The sequence below is a fragment of the Ailuropoda melanoleuca genome, chromosome 18 (genome assembly GCF_002007445.2).
Source record: "Ailuropoda melanoleuca isolate Jingjing chromosome 18, ASM200744v2, whole genome shotgun sequence".
Taxonomy (NCBI): Eukaryota; Metazoa; Chordata; class Mammalia; order Carnivora; family Ursidae; genus Ailuropoda; species Ailuropoda melanoleuca.
Window position 1 is genome coordinate 662946 of NC_048235.1, and position 18288 is coordinate 681233.

At 41.1% G+C, this 18288-nt stretch overlaps 1 protein-coding gene across 1 annotated transcript in view; it reads right to left on the reverse strand.

Moving 5' to 3' along the window:
- Positions 1-18288, reverse strand: part of CSMD1 (CUB and Sushi multiple domains 1) — a 1986149-nt gene that overhangs the window by 37666 nt on the left and 1930195 nt on the right. The window contains exons 56-58 of the mRNA XM_034647758.1: positions 7696-7884; positions 4872-5045; positions 3676-3858 (exon numbers count right to left, since the gene is read on the reverse strand). Coding sequence (XP_034503649.1) covers positions 3676-3858; positions 4872-5045; positions 7696-7884 — 546 coding nt within the window. The remainder of the gene's footprint in view (positions 1-3675; positions 3859-4871; positions 5046-7695; positions 7885-18288) is intronic.

The window sequence follows — 18288 nt, forward strand, 5'->3', positions numbered from 1 at the left end:
CTGCCATCGGTTTCATTCTCTGTTAGAGGAGATCTATTCAGACTTATTTCTACCATGTTTTTGCTCTTAGTTCTAGCATGTTCCACTTATTTTAGGGAGTGGTACATATTCATAATGCATGGAGTTTTATGGGCATCAGTGGAATGTCCTAAGTACACAGTAAGAGTTCTGACTGGCCAGATGTACAGTGTTTCTCAGTAGGCTATGACCTCTAATATCATGGTCCATCTCAATTCTGTAGCAAAAGGTCATTACATCACGGGGTCTCACCCATGGTCGTCTGTCTGGCCCTCAGCCAGTGAATGCCCACCACACATATGGGGTTGTCCCATTCTCAGCTGGCCCTTCTCATATTCCCTGTTCTGCAAGTTCTATTTCAATAGCCTAGAATAATTTTTATTGCATCACCTCACCAAGCCACCATACCACCTGGATTGCACTTTCCAACTACACAGTAAGAAAAATATAGAGAATGATGGGGGAATTATGGGCTCACCTCTCTGATTTCTCCTAAGGAACATAGTTATGCACTGTTTGTTGTTTAACAAGATAATTGTCTCATATATCTTATTGTTTTATAGTTGTCCTCAGTAAGAAGGCTAGCCTATTGTTATTCAACATGTGATGGAGTGAAGTGGAGCTCTTATTTAATTTTCATAATATTTAAATATATTCTGGACCAGCAATTGCCCGGGTATAGTACAGAGGGAAAAGTTTAGATGGGGTGCAAATGTAGGTTACAAAGTCAGGTATAACTTTGAGGTACCATATTATAGAATAGAAAACTCTGATTTTAGTGAAAAAGAGATGCTAGGATGCAAATTTAAATATTCAAACTCTATAAAAGGGGTGGAAACTGAGAAAATTGTATCTGAGTAAGAAAAAGTCTACTAATTTAGAATCACATATTTCATTCAATAAAAAGGCATCATTCTGCAACTCACAGTGGCAGTGGCATCCCTCCACTACTATTCAGTCATGTTTGATTTAAGCCAACTTCTACAGGGCCTAATCTTAAAATTTACAGTAACTTGATTGTTAGGAGTTGACTCAGAGTCAAAAATTACCTTGGATTATTATATATAAGTATATCTCTATCTACGTGTAGCTATCTCCAAGATAATTTTCCATTCAGATGAGAATATATACATATATATATGTATATATGCACATGTATAAGATATGTATACATATATTTTCATATATAAGATTATATTATTTATATATGATTTTATGAGATTATAAATATTGTAGTCTGCATACACTATAGTTAGATTATATACATATATTAATTTCTATTGTTCTATATAGTACATACAATAAAGTGAGAGACAGGTACAATTAGAGATGGCACAGTAGAGAAGGTGAAGATTAAGAAAACTTGATTTATATTTCTGGTATTAATATTGCATGAGTTTATTCAAATTGGTCAACTTATATAGAAAGTGTTTCAGACATGTAAAAATGGATATTTATTTTGTGCAACCATTTTGGACTGGAACATTAAATAATTGAGAAGTTTGTATGCTAAATATTTCTAACATTTAAGTCTTATCTGTCTGAATTCTAAATCAGTTCCTTTTTTAATTTTTTTTATTTTTATAAAACTTTATTGGAACATGTATTGCCTATGGTTGTAATTATTGGAACATGCATTGTCTCAACAGCAGAACTGAGTAATTATAGCAGAAATCACACGGCCCACCAAGTGTCAAATATTTACCAAGGGGCCCTTTGCAGAAAAACTTTCCCAACACCTGCTTTAGAAAATTAATACATCACAAACAAGCTGGCCGTCCTGTCCTGAGCTCTTCTTCCCCACCTCTGTGCTTCTGCTTTCTGGTTATAACCCGACACTGAAGGCACACTAACGTAAATGCAGTATGAGTTGGTGGCTCGCACTTCCGGCCTTCAAACCCAGCCCCTGAGAACTACCATAATTACATGCTTTGAAAAATGTATACTTCGCACCCCCAACTTCAGCCAAGCATCTCTGATAGTATACAACGGCAACATCCAACATTTGTTTAGCATTATAGACTAGGTACTACTGTGCTTTCATACGACGGGGGAAAAATGATAAAGGCGGAATACACATAAATAAAATTGAGGTGATACTGCCTCAGTGGATAATACTCCCTATTGTATAATAATCCTCTTTTATTGATCAATCTAAAAATGAGAAAATGAGAAAGCGGAAAAATTAGGCTCCAAGTTTACAACACTTTATTCTGCTTCTTTAAATATGTTTTGTTGTTTAAAGATTTTATTTATTTATTTGACAGAGAGAGAGACAGCCAGCGAGAGAGGGAACACAAGCGGGGGGNATTCATTTACATTATTAATGTTCAGGAAAAAATATCAGGCTGCAGCCCTGATTATTGAAGATTTAAAATTCTTTCAAAAGGTTAAAAGTACAGCAAAATTATATGTTACTACTTTAATCTTGGTGAGAAATAAATAGAAAGCACATTTTATTCTCACTGGCCAGTGGAAGGAAATTTACAACTTTGAGGAAAACAGCCCACTGAACTAGCCTACTACTGCCTCTTTATTTTTTTATTTTTTAAATGTTTTTTTATTATATTATGTTAGTCACCATACAGTACATCCCCGGTTTCCGATGTAAAGTTCGATGATTCATTAGTTGCGTATAACACCCAGTGCACCATGCAATACGTGCCCTCCTTACTACCCATCACCAGTCTATCCCATTCCCCCACCCCCCTCCCCTCTGAAGTCTTCAGTTTGTTTCTCATACTCCATAGTCTCTCATGTTTCATTCCCCCTTCTGATTACCCCCCTTTTCTTTATCCCTTTCTTCCCCTACCGATCCTCCTAGTTCTTATGTTCCATAGATGAGAGAAACCATATGATAATTGTCTTTCTCTGCTTGACTTATTTCACTTAGCATTATCTCCTCCAGTGCCGTCCCATGTTGCAGCAAATGTTGAGAATTTGTTCTTTCTGATAGCTGAGTATTGTTCCATTGTATGGATGGACCACAACTTCTTAATCCAGTCATCCGTTAAATCAGTTCCTTTTTAAACTCTAAGCAAATTCGTGGTATCTCATGACACCTTTGCTTATGGCAAGCATTGCCAATACATGACAGGGTAAAGTATTCATGGTCTTCTGTTATTACTGAGGTATCCCACCATGTCCTCTTATGCTTCTCAAATATTAAAATAAAATATATTCACTCCAAAATATTACACAGAGAATCACCGTAGGTTCTTTAGTAATGCAGTGTTTTGGGCAAGGGTCACCAATAGACTGGAAATAACATGGGAAGTGAAGCATATCCCAGCTTGCAGAAATTCCCTTCAGCGATTTACACTCCTTCTACTCACTATTCTTTTTATCAGTTTTTCACCACCAGCAACCACAAAACGCCACCAACTCACAAAGAAATTATTATTAGATCAGAAACCTCTTCTAGGTTATAAATGTTCAAAAGCTAAGGATCTGTGTTAGATGATCTTTTGAGTAGACAGGATATCTCCATGTACCCAGTCATGAGTTCTGAAGATTCTCTTATACATTTTGGGAGAAAGTAGTTTAATGATACAAAAGTTCAGTCTCTAGGATTTCTGTGGAAATGGTACCAGTCATTTTAGAATGAAATACACGGTTCCATCTATAAGGTTGACTTTACGACTTGAATGTACTCACCTTCACACACGGGCTGCAGTCCTGACCACGAGCCATTGAGCAAACATGTCCGCTCAGGAGAGCCCCTCAGCTGGTAACCCATTTCACAGGAGAAGCGGAGAAGGCTCTTGGCCTTGAGTTCGTCCCCAAGCCGGGACCCATGTGCTGGGGTCCCAGGGTCACCACAAAATCCAGGGTCATTTCCTATTGAACACAAACACATATGGTGAAACACAATGTCATTAGACTAGTTTATAACAGAGCTGTTATGTTTAAGAAGAATGAAAAGTTATTCATGTACTTATTTACTTAGATTTATTTATTTGAGAGAGAAAGAGAGAGAACTCATAAGTGCACAAGCGGGGAGGGAGTGGCCTGGAGGGGCAGAGGGAGAGATTCTTCAAGCAGACTCCCTGCTAAGCACAGAGCCCAATGAGGGGCTCTTGGTGGGGCCTGATCCCATGACCCGTGAGATCACGACCTGAGTGGGAACCAAGACTCAGCCCCTTGACAGACTAAGCCACCCAGACACCCCAGAATGAAAGTTACTTAAATGTGTTACAGTCACACTGCATTCTGTAAATCTTGTGAGGAAGACTTTCTTTATCATAGCGCAAAAGTGAAAAACATGAAGAAATTGTTTCTGTATAACTAAACACAAACGCGCTTATCAAAATACGTGGATGACAAAAAATTGATACTCCCTGGAAGAAATAAAATTCTGGGAATAATGGACGCAGGGTTTATCTGCTGCATCGGTATGGATAATAAAAGCAAAACAGGGCTAAAGTGTATTGGATAGTAAACAATCAAATGAGAGGTTTGATTCTTCTCAATTACATCCAGAGTTGTTGATTCACTGACTCTTATTTATTTAAGAACTACTTATGAAAAAATTAAGATTTTTTTTCCAAAGGGTGTCAATGTATCAATTCCTGAGACAGGAAAGATGTGGAAAAATTCCGAGGAAGCACGGACAAGGAATTAAGAACGGACAGGGACAAACTGAATGAAGGGAGGCAGGCCTCTTGGTCAGGGTGACGAAGAACCCAGGACTCCCACAGGAGGAAGTGTGAAGTGACTGGTGCTCGAGGGTACTGATGAAGATGAGGACGGCCATGCAGAATGCTGGTGTCTTCGGCTGGACATGGATGCTAGCTTCAAATGACTGTACTGTTATACCTTTCAGGTCACTATCTAATGGTGTCATTCCTCACCTGTACAGTGGGGTAGCGTTCCGCTCCAGTGACTGTCCTCTTGACAAATTCGAGTGCTGTTGCCTACAAGATCCCGGCTCCCTTTGCATGCATAGTGAACTATGGCACCATATGTAAACAGTTCTCCAGTTAGGATAGCGTTAGCAGGCACCCCTGGGTGGCCACATGATATGGCTGAAGGAAAAATTTCAATAAATGAATACATCAGTCCTGTTGAACTGTTTGTCTTGATAGGTCTCCCACAGCGACACCCATACAAACATCACCTATTAATGAAAAGCAGCTAAATGTACTGGAAAATTCCTGCAGTCCCCAATGGATAACAAATATAATTTTCCAGGTAACACTCCCCCACCTTAGATACTCATATATTACTGAAGACAAGAAGGGGGTCTGTCAGTGATGTTTGTTTTTGTTTCATTTTATCTTGAGGTAGTTTTGCTTAAGATAGAAATCTATAGCTAGGCTTTCAAAGCCAAAGTCACTTTACCTACATTTTTTTCCCCATTTGTCCTTAACCATAATCCAAAAAAGCAGTATGACCCAAAAAGTTAGAAATTACATAGATTCATGGAAACTATTTCCATTATCTCTTCAGTTAATATGACAATTATATACTTGCTTGGCTCCAAACTCTGTCATATCTGTGTACTCTTCCAGTTCATGGATCTATGATGACCCTTCTAACAATTTTTCTTTGATCAGGTGGCAGTTTAAAATGTTTAAGTAATAATAATAATTAATAATAATAAAAAATTAGTGATTAAATTTTTCCTCAAGTTACTCTATAAAATAATCTCAGTATTCTCATTCATTTCTTTAAAATCATGCCAAATCAGGCCTATAATCTAATCATAAATTATCTTTCAAAGAGGAAAATTCTGGAATCCAGATTAAGGTAGGGCAGTGGAGATTTCTCTCTCCTTTTCCATAAGGTCCCCAATTAGGGTTAACGACGGGCAAATGTTGCTCTACGTGCGAAGAGCTGACTGGACCCAGGCTCCCAACAAATTATTCAAGGCTCCCGATTTAACAGCCTAGACTACTTGCATGGGATCACTGTTAACCCAAAAGTGATCTCAACCAGAGATGTAGGTTCAGAAAGTGGAAAGGCATTGAGCATCCCCGTGAGTCACATTAGCCCTTAGATTGATCTGGTCTTACACTGATATCTGCTCATTGGTGAACAAGATTTTATCTGACAGAGTCCTAAAAGGAACCTAATTAGAGCCAAGTCAGTAAGTGGCTGGTAAATGACCAGTTCCAGGTGAAATTAAGAGAGAAAAAAAAAATCAGTGAAACCATAACAGCAAAACTAGTGATGAAGCTTGGCCGCTCTGGAGCAAGTACGAGCAAATGGCTCCTCTGAGAACCTGTGTTCCCAGATGCATGGTAATTCCAGTCGTTAACGACAACAAGTGGTGGGAACCAGGAGAACGAGAGTCACTTACAACCTAGTTCCCGGAGATTTGGAGCCACTGGCATCATTAGAAAAACTAATGGAAGTCTCACATCAGCCCGGGAATACGCAAAAGAAATGTTTGGGGAGACAAAGAAAGAAAAACTAATTTCTCTGAAAAATTCCCACGAGTGAAGGCCTAGAAAACCAGAAAGCAGATAAAATTTGATGAAGATTCTAATACATTTACAGATGTGTTTTTGATCATATGAGGCTGTGCATTTGCTTTTGAAAGAAGTCACTCTTTCTCCATAGAAATTAATTATATTGTTACAATTACAAGTTGAGACAAGTTTGCATGTAGATTGGGAGGGGTTACGTGGGACACTGAAGGACAGGGAAACAATTCTCCAGGATGAATTTATTCTGAAAATGTACCAAAAACACTGCAATTGTAAGAGGTAAGATAGATTACCACTTTTCTTTCAGTAAATTCAATTTAAAATATAATTGTCATTTCCCACATCCTTTATGCACACAAAATGAATACAAAGAAGATAACATTTTTATTTTAAGGATTGTTTTGTTTCTGAATGATTTTTAAAAGGTGAAGGAGAGTCACCCCTTTTCCTAAACTGTCAGACTGTTGTAATAAGATGGTGTCTTTAAGCTAAAGGACAACATGCTTTTTCAAGTTAAAAGAAAGTAAGACTATAGCTATTTAGGGAAGAATGTATTCTTGTTAATCCACTTGCTCTAAAATGCTGATCATCATTTGAGGCGGGCCACAGTGATGATCTATAATTTTGTCTGCTCAGAATGTTACTCCCATTCTTTAGGGCAATCTGCCTTCCTCTTATTTAATCATATGGGTCAGGAGGAAGATACTACCAAGATACTATCTTTTCTATTGTATTAACTCTTGGTACCAGAACTGCTCATGAGACCTGTATTAGGTCCCTCATGTTACTCGACCCTTCTGGCCATAGATGCTAGGTCAACAGATAGGCACTCCCTACCAGAGCTCTTTGCCAATATTCTTGAATCTGGTCCAGACAGAGTGAAGCTCAGAGGTGCAAGGTGTTGAGGCCGCTGGCCACCATGTTTGAGCCGTGTATGATAAGCGTGTCTGCCAGGTCCAAGTAGAAGACAAGCAGTAATAAGTGGAGACAGACACAGAATGAGTCCAAGTGCTGCCCAATACACTCGGGTCCATTTCTTTCCAAAGCCAGGTATGAGAACATGCCAGTGTTCCCTCTCTTTTTTGACCCTTAAACTAGTTTGAGCTGTGTTTCGTGATTTCTGGCCAATCAGTAAAGATGTCATATAACTTATACAATTTGTAAAGACTTAAAATTTTGTCGTTGTTCTCTTGGTGATCTTATGAGCTCTGAGCCACAAGAATCCAAAATAACCCTCACTTACCCAAACACTTGGGTAAAGAACGATCCCACAGGCCATTAGCCATGCAGGTTAAGGCAGAAGATCCCAACAGGTAAAATCCCTTCTTGCAATGATACATGACGCTCATTCCATATTCAGAACTCTCTGGGAAATTCTGCTGCCCATGACGAATGGCATTTTCCACAAAGCCTGGATCCGAGCAGTTCACCACTAGGGGGAAAAAAGGTACATAGCATTTAGATACACTTAGAAACAAAAGAGATCTGAAGAGCGCCCGCTCCTTGTGGCGTTAGAAATTTTGTAGGATGACAACATCACAGCAGAGGCTTATCATGAAACTCTTCTCCCTTGACAAATCCCACGTCCCGCTTTGGGCCGTTATATTTCAAAAGCTGTCAAGCCGTGTATTTGCCCCTCTGGCAATTTCAACGATGTGAGGCTAATTTCCCTTATTTACTTCCTAAGAAGAGACTTCAATGTAAAGTCTAAAAAGAGTTTTCCTGGTTAAGTTTTTATATGATGAAAATGTTAAAATAGAACCCAGCTCAAGATAGTTTTGTTTAAATATTTTTACTCGGGTGTACTATTTTAGGGCCATCTGTGGCACAGTCATTAATCACCCCCACAGCCACCTACGTGTATTAATTAATGCTTCAACGTGTGTGCCTTAAGTCATTTCTGCTGCATGCGGAATGCATATAAAAATGACAATTCTTCCATCAACACTTAATAGAAATGTAAATCAAGCCAGGCTCTGATTGAAGCCTCTTCCTCCTTTAGAAACAGCCCCACAGAGAAACAGTCCGCTGTGCACGCAGGACATGCTCTGGTTAATCTGAATGGCACTCTATTAGCCTAAATGCCTGTTGGCGGCTGTGAGGGAATTAGCAATGTGCTTCCGCAGGTGCAGAGGAAAAGAAAGAACACCCCTGATTATCCCGTGCTTTGACCCCCCACACCATTGAATGAGACAGCTGCTGTGAGAGCTGCGCTCTCTCCAGATATTTCTGGCTCAGAAAGGGGCCGTTCAGCTAATTCTCAGGCAGTCCCTGCAGTCACGGGTCCCAGCGGCTGGGGGCAAACCTTCTACCCTCTCTGCGCATTTGATTTCCTCTTTGCAGTGAGGAGGAAGGTGTAGGGCAGAAGCGAGGATTACAAAGACCTCTTTTAGTGCAGCAAAATAGTATTCTATGCTTTCTAGAACAACCCTGAGCTTATAGAAGAAAGACTCAAGTTCCTTTGAGGAAAAAAAAATGTTTATGGAGCACAGACAGATAATGGTAAGGCTGCATCATCCATTACACCCACAATAAAACTATCACCAAACCCACTGAAATAGCAAGACTTACCCACCTAGAGATCGTCTAATATACTTGAAGGATTAATTATTTTTTATAACCTGAAAAACACCTGCACAGGTGCATTCTGGCATTTGGAGTTGCATGTCCAGCCCAGGAGATAGAAAGAGCCCCTAGTGTTAGTTATACCTTCATAAGCAGCCTAGTGTTTCCTTGGCCTGCGTGCTAAAGACGTGTGTTCGTGTTTGTGCATATGCTCTTCTCAGGAGACCGTCCAGAACACAGTTTTGGAGTCTTCGGCCGTGAGGGTGGAGGCCACCTACGTGGACGGCACTGAGCTGGTTCCGGGACGCCTCTGCCAGGAAGCCCAGCAGATCCCCAGTGCTGCACAGGACCCTGCCCCCGCTGAGCTCCTGCGTTTCTTTATTTGTGCTTTTATGGTTTGCTCCAGCTGTCCTCAATACAGGCTACTCGTGCGCTGGATGGGAAAGGAGGAGATGTACAAAGCAACTGCCATCACGGGTTCGGAGCTCGAAAGAAGGATCCAGCTGCAGATGAGAGCACGAAGGAGAGGGAGTCCATTGCAGCGAGGTGGCTACGGCTGCAGGAAGGATGAGGTCCAGCTGCACCCTTCTCTCCGCAGGCCAGAGGAGGCCATGCTGTCCGAGCTCTGGGGCCCCAGGGAAGAGGGTTTAGAATACTTGAGTTTCCTGCCTGACTGCTCTGAAAACCCCAGGCTGGATTCTCCCTGGTGGCCCCTCTTGCCTGTGGTGGAGGAGAGGTGCGTGGCAGACACGGATGCCCTCATTTCCGGTGGCCACTCTAGGATTTTAGGTTGCACAGAATCACCTGGAAGGAACACTGGAGGGCTGAGTCCCAGGCATCTCCCCGTTCCTTCACCTAGTGCAGCACCCTTAAATTAGTGAGCAGCGACTATGCTTAACAATGATAAACAGTCCGTCAGCGCCAATGGGGAAAACTGAATTGTTTTTTATGTTGGAAGAGCTGTGTCTACACACCCCCTAAATCTGCCCGTATTTTTTTTTTTCTTTTCTGTCTTATTCTATCAAATCAGTCCTGTGTCAGACGCATCCACTTCTGTGCCTTCCGTTTTATTTCGAAGGCTCCCTAGGAGGTTCAGCTCTATCTATCCGCTGGGGGCAGGAATAACTCGATTTATTCATCCACCACGGGGGGGCGCTCTGAAGCAGTCCGTGTCATGGCTGTGTGTGGGGTGCTCTGCCACATGGGAAGGAGGCTGCTGCCAGAAGCGTTCGTGGGTGCCCAGTCCATCCCCACAAACAGCTCCTCCATCCAAATCCTTCCTCCTGATTTGTGTGGGATCCCCAGCTCAGGATCTGGTGGGATGAGGCCCCGTGCCTGGCATTCCTGAGCTATCAGCAGAGCTTAAGGACCAAGTTCCTTCAACCGTCTTGTCATGTGTGAAATCACCAGTGAGGTCGGTGAAGACGAGTCAGACCAAGTCAGACCTGCTGAGAAAACCTGACAGTCCACTTTGCCCCGTGGTGCCCAGCAGAGGGTATTGCATGGGAGAGACATTGGTATCTCATTGCGGAGCTCTTCACCTGGCCTGAACATCCCACCACCCCACACACCATGAGCCCACACTTGTACTGAGGTCCAGGTAGAAACACCTGGTGCAGAGCGGAATTCCAACAGCTAGAAAGAATGAGAAAAACTGCTGCCATAGATACATGGCTGAGCCTGGAGAAGTTCCAGAGGGTGCACAGAATGTGTTGCATGGGGACCTTTGAGTATGTCGGAGGGGAGGGGAGGACATTACTATAATGATCAGTAACATGCCCAAGGTCACAAAGACAGTTACTCTAAAACTAGGTAAGGATTACTCCAGTACCTGTCCAATATAGCATATATATAAAAATGGATGAGTGTTTCTTGGTGACATGAATCCCAAAGGGATCCCCCTCCTCTTTTCTTTTCTTTTCTTTTCTTTTCTTTTCTTTTCTTTTCTTTTCTTTTCTTTTCTTTTCTTCTTTTCTTTTCTTTTCTTTCTTTTCTTTTCTTTTCTTTTTTCTTTTCTTTTCTTTTCTTTTCTTTCTTTTCTCTTTTCTTTTCTTTTCTTTTCTTTTCCTTTCCTTTCCTTTCCTTTCCTTTCCTTTCCTTTCCTTTCCTTTCCTTTCCTCATTTCTTTTCTTTTCTTTTTTTAGCATAGCTGTTGTGAGTCTTAACTTGCAATACTATTTTATAAGCTATGTACTAAGTGCCTTCTCTACATACACTCCTTACTCTTAGAGAAGTTAACTTTAAAAATACTCGAGGTAGGGGCACCTGGGGGGCTCAGTCGGTTAAACATCTACCTTCGGCTCAGGTCATGATCCCAGGGTCCTGGGATCAGGTCCCAAGTCGGCCTCCCCGCTCAGCGGGGAGCCTATTTCTCCCTCCCCTCCCCACTTGTGCTCTCTCTAGCTATCTCTCTCTCAAATAAACAAATAAAATCTTTAAAAAAATACTTGAGCTAACATAGAGATAAAAACATTGCACATCCTATGACTTACACTTTTGAAAATATATTCCCTTTTAAACTTCTCTGAGTATTAACTGTCCTTTTTATCTAATATTGGCTTAAATCTGCTTGTGGACGTTTTCAGTCCTGTCCTATCGAATTATTCTTACACAGCTGCAGTCAGACACAGTTTGTCCAATACCGCCCTAGCCTGATTACTGAGTGTGTGGAGAACCTGACTAATGAAACATTAGAATGCCAGTTTTTGAAACGTGAATTGCTAATTATTAGATCTGATTTACTTTATCATCAGTCTCTATGAGTGATTCACTTGCCCTTGGCATGCTGAAACCGTGGGGCATTGCCGAGCACTCAGACTCTGAGTCCTGACCCACCCCGTCAGCTTGGTCATCTGCCTGCACACCATCTCATTAGACACCAACGTCATTAACCGTCTCTGGCTTGTCCCGCTCTGTTCCCTCATCAGGTACTGAAATCAACACCTGCCCCAAGTCCTCAGTTCTGTGCATGACCCAAAGCGATGAGCATGTTTTCCTGGAAAAGCTCTCTGATGACAAGGGTATACGACGGATTTCAATCACAGGCACTTTCTCCAGCTTTTCAAAAATAGAAATTAGACCACTCATTTCTCCTAAGTTGCAGAAATATAAAGTAAGAGGCAATAACAGAATATGCAGGAGAGCTTGCCATGGTCACTAATAGCGTGGACCCTGGGGCATCCGGACAGTGAAACTCCTACAGTACTTTCATAGGTTTGCTGTGGATTTGATCCCGTCCTGTTATTTGACCAGGACAATCTGAAAATTTCAATCACTTCTGAACTATCTAAAGCAGTTCTGAGTTTCATCTCTGGTTTTCAGAAACAATTTTCATAATAAATTCTTACCTTCAACACATTTCCTTGCATACTTTTTACATCATTTACCCACTTATTAAAATGTATTAACTCATCATTAATAAACATTTATGAGGTTTTACCGAGCAGGTCTCTGAGATGATGATAACAGAACCATGTGATTTAACTTGTATATCCAGAATCTTATTGGAAAACCAGAAATCTGAAACAGAATCCAAAGTGCCTTTCAATCTTTGATGTCAACACTAATTCCTACAAGTCTAGCGCTCTTATTTTTTTTTTAAAGATTTTATTTATTTATTTGACAGAAAGAGAGACAGCCAGTGAGAGAGGGGGAGTGGGAGAGGAAGAAACAGGCTCATAGCAGAAGAGCCTGATGTGGGGCTCGATCCCATAACGCCGGGATCACGCCCTGAGCCGAAGGCAGACGCTTAAGTGCTGTGCCACCCAGGCACCCCTAGCGCTCTTATTTTTAACCACTTTACGGAAGGACGACTGACACGTAACAAGTCGCACGTATCTGACATATACAACCGTACGATTTGGGGTAAGTGTACATCCATGACACCATCACCACCATAAAGGCCACAAACATCCATCCCCTCCCAAAGTTTGGTTTTTCAAAAAAGTAGGAATGACTAGTCCTGANGAAAAAAGTAGGAATGACTAGTCCTGAAATCTTAGCTGACAGCTTCGTATTGTGGAAGATATATATATTTTTTTTTATTTCAACATAATTCTTCAGAAAATCTGTGTTTCTATTTCTTTTTAGTCTTGAATCCTGCTCTTTCCATTTTTTCAAAAAAGTAGGAATGACTAGTCCTGACTTCTTAGCTGACAGCTTCGTATTGTGGAAGATATATATATTTTTTTGATTTCAACATAATTCTTCAGAAAATCTGTGTTTCTATTTCTTTTTAGTCTTGAATCCTGCTCTTTCCATTTTCTTTTACACTCATAAAAACCTGACCATGAGCAGGAAAATAAGAAAATGATGCTTCATAACATAAGAATAGCCAATTTAATTCTGGTGGTGGTGGGAAAAAGGAGTAAGAATTAGTTCACTACATTTTTTAAAAAAAAGAGCACTCATAATTGATTAGAGTTTTGCATAGTATGTTTTAAAATGTTTTCAATAGGGATGGCTGGGTGGCTCAGTCGATTAAGCATCCAACACTTGGTTTCAGCTCAGGTCATCATCTCAAGGTCGTAGGAGGGAGCCTGCTTCAGGCTCCGTTTTCTGCAGGGAGTCTGCTTAAGGATTCTCTCTCTCCCTCTGCCCCTCACCTTACTCTCTCTCTCACATACAAATAAATAAATCTTTAAAAAAATGTTTTCAATAGAAAGAATTACACAAAGTTTAGAGCACAAAGATAAAATAACTATGCAATATTCAGTCTATTGCACAGAATAAACATTTTTGGACTTGTTTACAAACTGGATGAATCAACATTTTAAAAATGGGATTGCTGGTCACAGAGAAAAAAAAGCAAAAAAGGAACGGTCATTTAGGACTGTTTTTCAAATACATGAGAGTTACATTTTCATCTTATTCAATTCCTGATAAAGTAAGTTTTAGCGGCAATTCACACATTCAGATTTGATAAAAGATAAACACTCTAATTAATTATCATGGATTATAATTGATTGCTTAACTTTCCTGAGCAAATAGAACTTTCAGAGGTATGTGGACACGGTGGGAGGACTGAGGACCTACTGTGTGCCAGACACTTTGTGTGAAGAATTTCACAGGCATTGGTGTATCTAGAACTCCAGAAATATGTGAGGAGGGTGTCTTTCCTTGAGTATTCATGCAAGGAGACTGATGTGAAGCAGATCATTGACCATAGACTCCGTCTTGAGTTCTACGCAAGGAGTAAGTTGGAGAGGTCAGCCCTGCAGCACTGTGTCTGCACAGAGCAATCCTGTGTCACCTGCAGAAAAATCTAAAGGGTAGACCTCGATCCCCCTCTTCCCCCTGGAAAATACTCTTCAAATAGGGATCTAAGGGCAGCTTCTGGGAGCTGCCAGCTCCAACACTCTTCCTGCCCTTGGAGAGAGCTCGCTGTTCATTTCTGGGGCCCCTACAATCAGCAGTAGACCTACCGAAGACTTGGGTTAAATAAAGCCACAAATATGGAATTGTTTCTTATGTTTCCCTTAATTGGAAAACTTTACCATTTTAAATTTTGGATAGTATGAGACAATATGATACAATGATAATGCGTATGCTTTTCCATAGACATATACATGCAATCATATGCATAGGGGCTCTTCAGTGAGCTTTTTTTTATTGTTTCCTTTTTTTATTCCTCTCTAGTCATAACTGAAACTTTACTAGCCCCATATTTTCTTAATTTTGTTTATCTTCATGTGTGTAATCACATAAGGACATATATTTAATATCTCTGAATTTAAACCCCCAATCCTACAAAACTACAGGTTAGAAAGGGGAAACCACCTAAAGTTTGTATGCAATATGAAAATTATTACATTAAGCAAAGAAATATCAAGTGAATTATCCTAAAACTTTGTCAAACTTGGCATTGCCACGGGACTGACGGAACCATTGAGCTTACTGGCACGCGTTTTGGAACTTAGGATATGAAGGCTCAAAGCAAGCTTTTACATAGAACCATGGGCCTCCAGGATAGTGTACGTAATCTGATTCTTAAAATATATCTGAGATACTTGTTTTCATTCCTTCTTATGAAATCTGCAACCATGTCACTTATCATATATTTCTTCCGAAAAATATAACTACTAACACAAAACAAACCTTCTTTACTTTCCTAATCCTCATTGCAAAGATACTGTTAATGGGGTTGAGTATAAAGCATTACAGCTAGCGTCCCGGGTGTGAGCCTTCCGACGGATCAGAAATGCTGCAGGCTCACATAGAGCTTTCTCCTGCTAAGGGCCGAGTTTGAGAACAATGAGGTGGCCCCGGAGAGGAGACAGACTTTGTAGAAATCTCTATGTAGTCAGGCCTCACTTCAGCAGAGATTTATTCAGAGTTCCATTCCAAAGTTCTGGGTGGAGTTTCTCTTTCACATCATAAACCAACTACACATTGTAGGATTACCTCAAATTGACCGACTCAAATCAGACATTTGAGAATTAGATATGATCAAGAATTTGGGAGAAGAAATCAAGCACAACAGCTAGGCTTGCATGAAATATGACATCCTAAATCTTCTGTGGAATTATTCAAGGAACCACAAAAGATAAGAATCAGCTTGTACTGCAATATGCATTGTGAATCCCTGGCAATTTTGTTTAAGAAGTAGCTATTTTTGTTACCTTCAACTTTTGAGTTTTATGCTTTTTTTTCCCCCAAGGCTTCACCACCTTTATGAGCCTGTCCTCTTTGAAATCATACTTTTCCTGGTTTTATAATAAACATGTAAATTCTGTGCCCTAGTTCCTATCTCTTTGCTCAAAAATGAAGAAACCAAAACAATAGAAAACAAGATGTGGTGAGCAAAGGCACCTTCGAGATGTTCTGGTGAATTCCAGTGCACTCAACACCCGTAGGACTGATCTGCCTGCCTTCTCTCCCCCCTTCATCAGATGCACTGGATGTAGCAGCTTTCAAAATGGGGCACAGATTTAACAGTTCTACACTGTAAAAGGCAGTGCCAAGAGAATGAGAAGACAAGTCACAGAGTAGAAGAAAATGTTAGCAAAGGAGGTGACGAATAAAGGACTATTAATCCAAAATATACAAAGACCTCTTAAAACTCAACAGTAAGAAAGCAAGCAACCCAAATACAAACTGGACCACAGACCATAAAAGACAACTCCCCGAGGAAGATACACCACTGGCAAGGAGGCACACGGCAGATGCCCCACACAAATGTCATCAGGGGCATGCAAATTAAAACAACAGGAGAGCCACTACACACCTATGAGAACGGCCAAAATCCAGGATACTGACAACACCAAGAGCTGACAAGATGTGGAGCCACGGGGACCCACACCCATTGCTGGTGGGAATGCAAAATGGTGTGGCCACTTTGGAAGATGGTGATTTTTCACAAAATTAAACATGCTTTTACCATACAACCCAGCAATCTAGTTCCTTGTTATTTACCCAAAGGAATTGAAGACTCATGTCCACACAAAACCCTCTATATTACCTCTCTTTATCAAAACTTGAAGCAACCAAGATGCCCTTCAGTAGGTGATGGATAAGCCAACTGTGGCCCATCCAGACCATGGAATATCATCCTCACAAGAAAGAAATGAGCTACCCAGCCAGGAAAGATATGGTGGAACCTTCAATGCACATTGCTAAGTGAAAGAAGACAGTCTGGAAAGGCTGCATCCAGAATAATTTCAACTACATGACCTTCTGGAACAGGTAAAACTAGGAAGACAGTAAAAAGATCAGTAGTTGCCAGGGGTTAGTTGGGGAGGGATGGATGAACAGGTGGAGCAGTGGGGATTTTTAGGGTAGTCAAGCTATTTTGTATGATACTCTCAGGGTGGATACATGTCATTATGTATTGGTCCAAGCCCATAGAATGAATGACACCATGAACGACCCTGATGTACACTGTGGGCTCTGGGCCATGATGACGTGTCCGTGTGGGTTCACCAATTGTAGCCAACGCACCATCTGGTGGGGATGCTGACAGTGGGGGAAGTCCTGTGTGGGGGAACATCTGCTTCTTCTGCTCAATTTTTCTATGAACCTAAAACATTTATTTTCTATGCTCTGAAAAATAAGTCTGCTAAAGAAATTAAGTACCTTCATATTTTCTGAGAAAAGGGAGAAAGGTAAGAAAAGGCAAAAATTAAGACTGAAGCAGTGACTACACATCCCAGCATTATGCTGTGCCGTAGACATCTAAAGGACCTAGCACAGCATCTAAAACCCTGAAAATCATTAATGAATGATAGCATTTAATTTCTACTCCTCTTCTTTGGTATAAGAGGAACATGGAATATAGATCACAAAAAAGGTTTGATCATGAAAAGCCCACAATTTGAGTTCATTCCATCTTCCGTCCAGCAAGAAGGTATTATGTGTCAAATGGATGATGTCTCAGCATCGGTGGGTGACACTCTTCCTACCTAATTTGCTCACTCCCCTGGTCTTCTGCACTGTTATCTCCTTAAAGGTACGAGTTACTTTACCCATCTCTGTACTGATAGTGCATAGGCTAGCATTCGGAATACAGCATGAGCTTAATAAACGTTCTATTAAGTTGAATCAAAGGGCTTTGGGGAACAGATCTAGGGCGCTCTGATGTGCCTAAGCCTTCAGTGCCCATGTATGCTGAACCCCTGCATAAAGAGAAATTGGACCCCCGTTTACGGACATGCATTTTTAATCATGGTTTCAGTTGTTCTATTTTTTCCCTCATCCTACAGGTGGAGAAAACAGTTTGATTAACGCTGTTTAATCTTTTTCTAAATCGCTACAGCCACAGGAACACAGGGCAGACGCTAATAGCCGTGTCTTTCCACTGCTGCTCACGTCCTCACCACTTCAAGCAGATATGTGTACCTCACGCTTCCCTGGGAGAGGGGAGGGGCGTTCTTGCAGCTATCCTGATGTTCAGTGCCCAGAGGCAGGATGAAGCGAAGAAGCCAGCTTTCTGGGCAGGTACACACATTCAAAGATGCCCTCTCACCCTGCTCTCCCTTCTCCCTGGCCCCTGGCTCATACAACTGCTTCTGCTGCTGCAAATGATAATAACAACAATAACAAAAACAACAACAATAATAATAATAAAAGGTAAACTTGTTAGTTTTCAAGCTGACCAGACCACCCACATTGTCAGGAGGCCAGCAAGGAGCTCTTCTGTAAGAAACTCAGTGAGTGCATTCTGCACCCCTCGCTCAACCACATCATAGACAGAAGACTGCTTTCTGGGGGGAGTGAGGACAAGGGGACCAAGGGGGCTTTCTCCTTTCTCTACACTGAAACAGGGTGAATCTAA